We start from the raw sequence: 12334 nt of genomic DNA, 5'->3' as shown, positions 1-12334 counted from the left end.
TCCTCTCTCTTCTTCCCTCCCCAGGCTTCATCCCACCCTCCTCTCTTCTTCCCTCCCCAGGCTTCATCCCACCCTCCTCTCTTCTTCCCTCCCCAGGCTTCATCCCACCCTCCTCTCTCTTCTTCCCTCCCCAGGCTTCATCCCACCCTCCTCTCTTCTTCCCTCCCCAGGCTTCATCCCACCCTCCTCTCTCTTCTTCCCTCCCCAGGCTTCATCCCACCCTCCTCTCTTCTTCCCTCCCCAGGCTTCATCCCACCCTCCTCTCTGGTTACCTCCCCAGGCTTCATCCCACCCTCCCCTTTGGTTACCTCCCCAGGCTTCATCCCACCCTCCTCTCTTCTTCCCTCCCCAGGCTTCATCCCACCCCTCTCTTGTTACCTCCCCAGGCTTCATCCCACCTTCCTCTCTTCTTCCCTCCCCAGGCTTCATCCCACCCCTCTCTTCTTCCCTCCCCAGGCTTCATCCCACCCTCCTCTCTCTTCTTCCCTCCCCAGGCTTCATCCCACCCCTCGCTCTTCTTCCCTCCCCAGGCTTCATCCCACCCTCCTCTCTTCTTCCCTCCCCAGGCTTCATCCCACCCTCCTCTCTTCTTCCCTCCCCAGGCTTCATCCCACCCCTCGCTCTTCTTCCCTCCCCAGGCTTCATCCCACCCTCCTCTCTGGTTACCTCCCCAGGCTTCATCCCACCCCTCTCTTCTTCCCTCCCCAGGCTTCATCCCACCCCTCCTCTCTTCTTCCCTCCCCAGGCTTCATCCCACCCCTCGCTCTTCTTCCCTCCCCAGGCTTCATCCCACCCTCCTCTCTGGTTACCTCCCCAGGCTTCATCCCACCCTCCCCTTTGGTTACCTCCCCAGGCTTCATCCCACCCTCCTCTCTTCTTCCCTCCCCAGGCTTCATCCCACCCCTCTCTTGTTACCTCCCCAGGCTTCATCCCACCTTCCTCTCTTCTTCCCTCCCCAGGCTTCATCCCACCCCTCTCTTCTTCCCTCCCCAGGCTTCATCCCACCCCTCTCTTCTTCCCTCCCCAGGCTTCATCCCACCCCTCACTCTTCTTCCCTCCCCAGGCTTCATCCCACCCTCCTCTCTTCTTCCCTCCCCAGGCTTCATCCCACCCTCCTCTCTTCTTCCCTCCCCAGGCTTCATCCCACCCCTCGCCCTTCTTCCCTACCCAGGCTTCATCCCACCCTCCTCTCTGGTTACCTCCCCAGGCTTCATCCCACCCCTCTCTTCTTCCCTCCCCAGGCTTCATCCCACCCTCCTCTCTGGTTACCTCCCCAGGCTTCATCCCACCCTTCTCTTCTTCCCTCCCCAGGCTTCATCCCACCCCCTCTGATATTCGGGATGGGCATCGACTCCACCTGCCTGTTCTGGTCTACAGTCTGTGGAGACAAGGGTGCCTGTATGCTCTATGACAACGTGGCCTACAGACACCTCTACGTGGGTATTGCCATCGCTCTCAAATCCAGCGCCTTTGTCCTGTACGCCACAACCTGGCAGTGTCTCCGCACCAACTATAAGAAATACATCAAAAACAATGAAGGCTACCTGACTCCCACAGAGCTGTTTGCCTCCAGCATGACCCTGGATAACCTGGGCAAGGAGATCGCCCAGAACCCTGGCAACCGGACAAAGTTTATATACAACCTGGAGGAGCAGGAGATGAGTGATAACATGGAGTCCGTTTTATAGTGTCTCCTTGACCAGGGGGAGGGATGAAACTTGACCGACTGACTGAGGGACAAATTGACTGTCTGTCTGGCCAGCTGACGGACTGAGTGCCTAACGAATGATTGACTGAATGGTTTGATGGCTGACTGACTGACTTATTGACTGACGGACTGGCTGGCTGACTGCTCTCATCTTCACAGACACAAATGCTATTCACTTAAAGGACCATTGCTCTTTATTCATGTACAGATATTTCTGATTAGGCAACAATGCGTCGGTTTGTCTTTCAGTCAGACAGCATCTGCTTGTTATTTCTGTCTGTTAACATATCAAAGTAAAACATCAACCAGTCCCAATGAGCATATGAATAACATAACTACAACATTAGAAATTAATCCTGCTTGTGATTGTCTTTGATCCTAGTTTTTGGAAATCTTCCATGTTAAGAATGGGCTAGATTAAGTGTCTAGTACATTTAATTTGAAAGACAGGTTTACCAGCAGTCTAGTGGTTAGAATGAAAGATATATTAAAGGTAGTAATGAGATAAAGTAAATGGGAGGCAGTAGTAACATATGTTAATGGTTGTAGTATGATACATTGAAGGTAGTCATAAGATACAGCATATTGATGGTAGTGCTAAGCCCTATGGATAGATCCTCTCCAGACATTAATAAAGACCCAAATTTAATCTGTTTTATAGTATAGTAGTAAGTAACATAATTTTCATGTAGAATAATGTGGCAATACACGGCTTTACTTACTGTACTGTCATGTAGAGTAATGTTACTTTACTGTCATGTGGTGTCATTTTATTTTACTGTAATGTGAAGAAATGTTACTTTACTGTCATGTAGAGTAATGTTACTTTACTGTCATGTGGTGTCCTTTTATTTTACTGTTGTGTGAAGAAATGTTACCTTACTGTCATGTAGAGTAATGTTACTTTACTGTCATGTAGAGTAATTTTACTTTACTGTCATGTAGTGGAATGTTACTTTACTGTCTTGTGGTGTCCTTTTATTTAACTGTTGTGTGAAGAAATGTTACCTTACTGTCATGTAGAGTAATGTTACTTTACTGTCATGTAGTGGAATGTTACTTTACTGTCATGTAGAGAATTTTTACTTTACTGTCATGTAGTGGAATGTTAGCATATTTATAAACATTGCCGCACAATATCGCTGCACAATATTCAGAGATCATTACCTTAACTGTTTTGACACTCAACAACAAACCCTTTCTTCCCTCTTTTAAAATCCACCAATTACGTCTCTGGCACAGAGTTTCCGGGAGATTTCTGAGAATTAGTTGTTGTCAGGGGAACGCTGTTGTTTCCAGGAGCCAATTTAAAAATGCTGCAACCGTGGCAGCCACTGATACTATTATTTTGACGACAAAGCATGCAGATTACGCATGTAAAGATATATGCATAGAATGACGTGCACGGACACGGAGGACGCAAACGACTCGCCAAGGGTTGAATCTACACCAAACTGTTACTAGCCAGCAGTTATGTGAAATGCAGCTGAGAAGGCTTTATAATGCATACCGATGTGATAATGACCCAACAGGTCTCTAACAAATGCAGACCTTGTCTCGCAAAGACGACAGTCTGGCTTCCTGATCCCAGGACACACATTTCATAGTCACCTGTGTTTTGGTACATGCCTCTGCAGTTAAACGGTCGGAATGTAGAGAGGTTGACTCATGTTTAGTTTAAGAGTGCTACACACTGTCTTTTTTTAAGATCCCGGACATTTATTCAAATTGTCTAGCTACCTACCGCTGAGACACATTTTGGTTTCAGCTTTTGGATGGCCACTCAGACTGACGCACAGTGGGACTATCAGCTTACGTTGATATGGTCAGATCGTAGTCGTCTGTACGTCATAGTAGATCATAATCTTCCTAACGCCAGTGTGTTTGTGCTGTCATGCTAATTTATTGAAATCCCAGCCATGATTGGCGAGAACCCAAATAGTGAGGCAGCCGAGCTCAGAAATCCTACTGGATGGTGAGGGAACAGTAGACGTGATGTCATTTTATCTGCGTGTCGCAGGTCCGGCGTGAGTAAAAGTGACTGCAGTTCAGCTACCCAGAGTATAGACTGATATAGGACCATTCTGGTAGGTCCGAGTGACAGGGCCCTTAGACTGATATAGGACCATGCTGGTAGGTCAGAGTGACAGGGCCCATAGACTGATATAGGACCATGCTGGTTGGTCAGAGTGACAGGCCCCATAGACTGATATAGGATCATGCTGGTCGGTCAGAGTGACAGGGCCCATAGACTGATATAGGACCATGCTGGTAGGTCAGAGTGACAGGCCCCATAGACTGATATAGGACCATGCTGGTAGGTCAGAGTGACAGGCCCCATAGACTGATATAGGACCATGCTGGTAGGTCAGAGTGACAGGCCCCATAGACTGATATAGGACCATGCTGGTCAGTCAGAGTGACAGGGCCCATTGACTGATATAGGACCATGCTGGTAGGTCAGAGTGACAGGGCCCATAGACTGATATAGGACCATGCTGGTTGGTCAGAGTGACAGGCCCCATAGACTGATATAGGATCATGCTGGTCGGTCAGAGTGACAGGGCCCATAGACTGATATAGGACCATGCTGGTAGGTCAGAGTGACAGGCCCCATAGACTGATATAGGACCATGCTGGTAGGTCAGAGTGACAGGCCCCATAGACTGATATAGAACCATGCTGGTAGGTCAGAGTGACAGGCCCCATAGACTGATATAGGACCATGCTGGTCAGTCAGAGTGACAGGGCCCATTGACTGATATAGGACCATGCTGGTAGGTCAGAGTGACAGGGCCCATAGACTGATATAGGACCATGCTGGTTGGTCAGAGTGACAGGCCCCATAGACTGATATAGGATCATGCTGGTTGGTCAGAGTGACAGGGCCCATAGACTGATAAAGGACCATGCTGGTAGGTCAGAGTGACAGGCCCCATAGACTGATATAGGACCATGCTGGTAGGTCAGAGTGACAGGCCCCATAGACTGATATAGAACCATGCTGGTAGGTCAGAGTGACAGGCCCCATAGATTGATATAGGACCATGCTGGTCAGTCAGAGTGACAGGGCCCATTGACTGATATAGGACCATGCTGGTAGGTCAGAGTGACAGGGCCCATAGACTGATATAGGACCATGCTGGTTGGTCAGAGTGACAGGCCCCATAGACTGATATAGGATCATGCTGGTCGGTCAGAGTGACAGGGCCCATAGACTGATATAGGACCATGCTGGTAGGTCAGAGTGACAGGCCCCATAGACTGATATAGGACCATGCTGGTAGGTCAGAGTGACAGGCCCCATAGACTGATATAGAACCATGCTGGTAGGTCAGAGTGACAGGCCCCATAGACTGATATAGGACCATGCTGGTCAGTCAGAGTGACAGGGCCCATTGACTGATATAGGACCATGCTGGTAGGTCAGAGTGACAGGGCCCATAGACTGATATAGGACCATGCTGGTTGGTCAGAGTGACAGGCCCCATAGACTGATATAGGATCATGCTGGTTGGTCAGAGTGACAGGGCCCATAGACTGATAAAGGACCATGCTGGTAGGTCAGAGTGACAGGCCCCATAGACTGATATAGGACCATGCTGGTAGGTCAGAGTGACAGGCCCCATAGACTGATATATGACCATGCTGGTCAGTCAGAGTGACAGGGCCCATTGACTGATATAGGACCATGCTGGTAGGTCAGAGTGACAGGGCCCATAGACTGATATAGGACCATGCTGGTTGGTCAGAGTGACAGGCCCCATAGACTGATATAGGATCATGCTGGTCGGTCAGAGTGACAGGGCCCATAGACTGATATAGGACCATGCTGGTAGGTCAGAGTGACAGGCCCCATAGACTGATATAGGACCATGCTGGTAGGTCAGAGTGACAGGCCCCATAGACTGATATAGAACCATGCTGGTAGGTCAGAGTGACAGGCCCCATAGACTGATATAGGACCATGCTGGTCAGTCAGAGTGACAGGGCCCATTGACTGATATAGGACCATGCTGGTAGGTCAGAGTGACAGGGCCCATAGACTGATATAGGACCATGCTGGTTGGTCAGAGTGACAGGCCCCATAGACTGATATAGGATCATGTTGGTTGGTCAGAGTGACAGGGCCCATAGACTGATAAAGGACCATGCTGGTAGGTCAGAGTGACAGGCCCCATAAACTGCCTGGAGCACCATGACTAGCTACCATTACAACCATGACTCATTACCATGATAAGTAAAATGAACTGCCATGACTGTCAAGACTCACTACCAAGATTCAGTTCCATGACTGTCAAGACTCACTACCAAGATTCAGTTCCATGACTGTCAAGACTCACTACCAAGATTCAGTTCCATGACTGTCAAGACTCACTACCAAGTTTCAGTTCCATGACTGTCAAGACTCACTACCAAGATTCAGTTCCATGACTGTCAAGACTCACTACCAAGATTCAGTTCCATGACTGTCAAGACTCTCTACCAAGATTCAGTTCCATGACTGTCAAGACTCACTACCAAGATTCAGTTCCATGACTGTCAAGACTCACTACCAAGATTCAGTTCCATGACTGTCAAGACTCACTACCAAGATTCAGTTCCATGACTGTCAAGACTCACCTCCATAACAACCATGACTATCATGTCTGACTACCATGATTACCCTGAAAACTAAAACTAACTACTATGAATATCATGTCTGACTACCATGATTACCCTGAAAACTAAAACTAATTACCATGACTATCATGTCTGAGTACCATGATTACCCTGAAAACTAAAACTAATTACCATGACTATCATGTCTGACTACCATGATTACCCTGAAAACTAAAACTAACTACTATGACTATCATGTCTGAGTACCATGATTACCCTGAAAACTAAAACTAATTACCATGACTATCATGTCTGACTACCATGATTACCCTGAAAACTAGAACTAACTACCATGACTTCTAAGACAATCAGTGCTGTTGGTCACTACAGAGGTCACAAGACAGTGCTGAGCTGAGGATTTGTTTATTATGTTCAACAGAGATCACAAGCAGTGTTGAGGTGAGGATGTGTCGGTTATATTCAACAGGTCATGAGACAGTGTTGAGGTTAGGATGTGTTGGTTATATTCAACAGGTCATGAGACAGTGTTGAGGTGAGGATGTGGTGGTTATATTCAACAGGTCATGAGACAGTGTTGAGGTGAGGATGTGTTGGTTATATTCAACAGAATGTACAGGTACAGTTCATTGTTATACTTTATATCCAGAAATCTTGGATTTGTCACCTCCTGTTCTGTTTCGTTACTTTTCATTTAGGCTACAGTATGAGGCAAGACTGTTCCTAGACCACTTGTTTTCTGAGAAGCTTGTTTTTTACCTGATTGAGTTGGCGATAGTGTAATCTGAAAATTACACACTGGTTATGACTTTCTCTCTTCTAGAGTAGCTCTTGGCTGTGGTCTAAATTGTTGGTTAAATCCTGGTCGTCATGTATCTTCCTGATCACTGTATTATTCATCTGTCTGTGCTGTGTTTCATCTTTGTGCCAAAGTGACCCAATGTAATGCCCATGTATGGAAGTGTTTTTTACCAAAACGAAACATCACAAAACACAGGATCTGGGCTCCGGGTGAAGTTTCCCCTAGGTACACGTCTAGGATCAGCTTCCCCCAGGTACAGATCTAGGATCAGCTTCCCCTAGGTACACATCTAGGATCAAATTCCCCCAGGTACAGATCTAGGATCAGTTTCCCCTAGGTACACATCTAGGGTCAATTTCCCCCAGGTACAGATCTAAGATCAACTTCCCCCAGGTACAGATCTAAGATCAGCTTCCCCTGGGTACAGATCTAGGATTAGTTTTCCTTAGGTACACATCTAGGGTCAATTTCCCCCAGGTACAGATCTAAGATCAGCTTCCCCCAGGTACAAATCTAGGATCAATTTCCCCCAGGTACAGATCTGGGATCAATTTCCCCCAGTTACAGATCTAGGATCAATTTCCCCCAGGTACAGGTCTGGGATCAATTTCCCCCAGGTACAGATCTAGGATCAATTTCCCCCAGGTACAGGTCTAGGATCAGCTTCCCCGAGGGACAGATCTAGGATCTGCTTCCCCTAGGTACAGATCTACGATCCGCTTCCCACAGGTACAGATCTAGGATCCGCTTCCCACAGGTACAGATCTAGGATTAATTTCTCCCAGGTACAGATCTAGGATCAATTTCCCCCAGATACAGATCTAGGATCAATTTCCCCCAGTTACAGATCTAGAATAAATTTCCCCAAGGTACAGATCTAGGATCAGTTTCTCCTTCCCCAATGCATACCCATGATGAGCGTCCAGGGGGGACTTCACTCCAGACCAAGGAGCTTCAGCTGTGTGTAGCCTTGGGGGGGATCCCAACATTGATGTGGTCGTACCATTAATGATATAGGTGTCTGTTCCAAAAATATTGCCTATAAATGCTATATATTGGTCTAGAATACAATGTAATTTAGGATGTGTTACTTGTTAATAATGTACACTTTTCTACCAGTGAAATTTCCCTGTGTCAATTTCAACAATGCATTTTAAATTTTTCATTAATAGCAAAGCTACTTGGTACTTCTTTGTTACTTTGATCCGACGGAAGACATAGGGGTGACTGATACAGCAGAGGTCACTTCTCGATGCTAGAAGCTAAGCTCACTCATGGTTGTCAGCTCCTAGCCGTGCCTACTCCCCCCCCATGCCTGCCTCTCTGCCAGTTCTGTTGGCTCCGCGCTGTGGTGGGTCATCTTTAGGAGGCTGGCCGGCTGGGCGTGTCATATGATCGTGTGCACTGTAAAATGTAGCCTATTCTCTTAAAGCAGCCAGTGTACTGTAGGGTGTATGATGTGGTCTAATGTCCCCAATGGCACCTTGTTCCTTAGGTAGTGCACTTCTTTTGACCGGAAGCCCCTAAGAGCCTTGTTCAAACCTCTGGTAAGAAATAGTGCACCATGTTCGAATAGTGAGCCATTTGGGACAGGACCTTCTACTGCTTCTGGCTTTCTTTTCTTCACGGCGGCAGGAGGACTGTTTCCTTTGGGCAAGATGGTGCCTGAAGCTTTTTGCCTTGTGATGAACAAATGAACTTGTGTAACATTGCCTTTTGTAAACACCATGTCATTCTGTTGCTGAGATTTAGGGCAACTTCTTCCTCATGCAAAAGAAATGTGCCAGGTCCGCAAACCCCATTACAATCTGGCAGTATGATTCAATACGAAACTTTTAGAGTAGGTGACAAAGTGTTGCTGAAATTGGAATGAAATATAATCGTCTCATGATGGCGCATTGTTGAAGGAGGTTTTCAGATTAAGCAACACTGAAAGATTATAACTAGGTTTGTGTATTTATTCATTTTTTTTTTTTTGCACTTTGGTAAATACTTGCTCACTTGTAAAGTTTTGCCCTTAATATTGTTGCCTTGTGGTACAGACCTTTTGAGTTTTAGCAGCTGATAATCTGGTTCAAGAAGCATTGAACTCCCCTTGAGCTGAATCTGAGACATGCATCTTAACCTGGAGGGAACCAGGCTAGTTGACATTTCCAGACAATTAAAGCAGTGCGCTGAAATTCAAATTCTCCACTATGCCTTCAATTAGGAAAATGTATACTTACAGTAATTTTGGTTTACTTTCAGAATTGACTAGAGTTTAAGTGGAATGAACCAAACCCTGCAGAACACAGCTACAGTATGGACATCCACAGTATGGACATCCATGTTGTTAAATGTGTTAATGAATGTGTCAGTTTACCCAAAGAAGGGATGAAGACATAAAGCTCATTAAACCCTGCAAGTTGTATTTGAAAAGGAAAAATATATGAAAATATCTCCACTATTTTCAATGTGTCAACAGACACTGAAGAGTTTTCCAAATGCTTCTTTCAAATATTTTTTCTTATTTTTTCTCTTCTCAAAATACATACATTTATATTTAAACATTTAGGTTAAGTATATGACTTACATGATTGTATGTTTATTGTAAATACATTAAATACTATTTTTGTTTTTACTATGTCCTACTGCTCCTCCTCATTGAAGATGTTTTACAGCACAATATTGCTTGTCATATTACAGTATTATACTAGTGATATTACAGCAAGCTACTGCAGAAAAAGATTATATATTGATCAATATATTGTTATTGTTCAATAAAAAGAGATATGTTTCTGTTTACCATAGTATTGTCCTTCTCTGTCCAGCAGATGGCAGTGATTGGCATATAAAACCAGCCCATTCATCCTTTCTCACACTTATACAGTCCATTTACCTTTAAGTCCTAGACTCAATCCGATCAACAAACCCATCAATGGTAAGTTCTATATTCATGTCAGCTGACAAAAGCCTTCAGATTCTAATGTGTGCCAATGTTGTTTAGCAAACGCTAGTCTTTTACATCTGCTGGAGGACATGACATTAGAGGTCTTTACATCTGTTGGAGGACATGACATTAGAGGTCTTCACATCTGTTGGAGGACATGACATTAGAGGTCTTACAACACCCACCAGTGGACCGAAACAGCAATTGAAGTGAGAATGCATTAGCGGAAAAGTACCTGATTGCGCTAGCACAATGGTCAATGTCCTACAGTGGTCCGGTCAAAGTCATGATCTCAATCCCATTCAGAATAGTTGTCACCGTTTTAAAATGAAGCATCACTCAACCAACTTGAATAACCTGGAATAAATCTGCCTTGAAGAATTGGCTACTAATCGGACAAAAAGCTGGTACATCCTTACCAAAACACTTGGTAGGGATGTGCAGGTTGTTATGGCAGAGAAAGGTGGCTCTACAAAATATTTTTGTATGTGACTGAATACTTATGCAAGGAACTGCACATATTGGAGCGAGTGTAGTACACAATAACATTGTCTTTTAGATGTAATATAGCATATTGTGCAGCATTTGATGTATAGCAGTTTTTTCCCCCTCTTTTATCACTGGTCACAGTACATACTCATGTTATATAAAGATAAAATACAAAAAATATTTAGACCACTTGTTCTTTCCTTTCCAAAAAAGTTCTTCATTCAAAACTTTCCTTTTCAACTTTTTTAGAAAGGAAATAAAAAGGTGCAGTGGTCTCTTAATTTCTGCCGGAGCTGTATAGTGTATATTGCATGAATAATATATGCCATTTACCAGAGGCTTTTTTTCCAAGTAGGCCTTACAACCGTGCAGCCACCCAGAGGAGTAGGGTCATCTCAGACGGGAAGGTTCACGTTGTCTTGTTCAAATCAAATTGTATCGTTCACATGATCTGAAGAGCGCGCCGTCAAGATTATCGCCCGGGAGTCCCAAACGGTATCCCACGCTCCGGATAGCGGTACAACCTTTGACCATAGCCCTGCTTGAGGAATAGGGACCTGTGTGTGTGTGTGTGTGCGCCATGGACAGACGTAGTACACTAAAGAGGAGAACAGGGTGCCATTTTGGGCACACCCTGTCTTGGTGTGTTTGGAGGGAGCAGCGCACACAGGGTCCTGGTGGGGTTAGGGTGCACTGAGGCAGAAGGGTTAGTGTGCGGTGAGGCTGAAGCCGTCCTATTCTCTGTTGTGCCTGATGTGTCGTGACACTAAAAGGTTGTGTCATGTTCCTCTGCCATTGACTCAATGACATGGGACTTTGCAGCCGTGTTCCAAATCGTACCCTGTTCTCTGCATAGCGCATCAGCGCTTGACAGGGCCCACGTTAGAGGCTGAAGGGAATAGGGAGTCATTGTGGAGCACTGGCTGAAGGGAATAGGGAGTCATTGTGGAGCACTGGCGACTGGAGGTCGAAGCCATGTCTGTCTGACGTTGGGAGATGTGTCTTCCAGTCAGTTTCACATCGACCTAAAGGACAGGCCCTCAGACCTTAAGTCTTGTTTATCATGTTGTTGTTTACTAGTACGCATCTGAATGACCTCTCAGTGACCTCTTCGTTTGATACACAGTAGGGACCTGTACCCTTCTGGGCATTCGAAAATTAGAATTCAACAATGTTGTGGTATGAAGTATAATATGCATTAGGTATGTTTACCTTACCATCCCTGATTTTGTCCCTGAGTTCCTCTATTCCCATTTATACAGTGGGGAGAACAAGTATTTGATACACTGGCGATTTTGCAGGTTTTCTTACTTACAAAGCATGTAGAGGTCTGTAATTTTTATCATAGGTACACTTCAACTGTGAGAGACTGAATCTAAAACAAAAATCCAGAAAATCACACCCTGGAATCAAAACACAACAGAATACATAATTTATAATATAAAATATATTTAAAATATACATCACTGGTTAAAAGGGTTAGTTTATCTGAGACATTTGTTCTAAGCAATTTATCTGCGCAGTAAGTGTTTGTTGGAAAGAAGACACCATATAACATTCTAGTAAACACAAAAAAAAAACTAATACAATGACTTTGTGATCACCAGTCAATGGCACTGTTTTTCAGCTGGGACAGTAGGGACAAGTCCACACCAATAATTGTGATGAGTCTGAATGTATTTTGCCATTGTTTTCCTTTTGTTCTACTTCACAAAGCCCCACTCTCTCAAGATCACCCGTTGATCCTTTTGATTGGATAGACTGGAGAGAACTGATCTCAGTTTGT

The 12334-nt window shown here is 45.1% G+C and overlaps 1 protein-coding gene across 5 annotated transcripts in view; it reads left to right on the top strand.

Moving 5' to 3' along the window:
- The window catches only part of si:dkey-88i8.2 (solute carrier organic anion transporter family member 3A1), a 45395-nt gene extending 35645 nt beyond the window's left edge, over positions 1–9750 (top strand). For all 5 annotated transcript variants that reach the window (XM_013138017.4, XM_020055412.3, XM_013138016.4 and 2 more), the window contains one exon: positions 1312–9750. In XM_013138017.4, the coding sequence (XP_012993471.1) occupies positions 1312–1688 (377 nt within the window). In that variant the 3' untranslated portion in view covers positions 1689–9750. The remainder of the gene's footprint in view (positions 1–1311) is intronic.
- The last annotated feature ends 2584 nt before the right edge of the window (positions 9751–12334 follow it).

This window comes from Esox lucius, chromosome 17, assembly GCF_011004845.1.
Source record: "Esox lucius isolate fEsoLuc1 chromosome 17, fEsoLuc1.pri, whole genome shotgun sequence".
NCBI lineage: Eukaryota > Metazoa > Chordata > Actinopteri > Esociformes > Esocidae > Esox > Esox lucius.
Note: the sequence above shows the minus strand (reverse complement) of the source record. Positions and strands in the feature narration are given on the sequence as shown.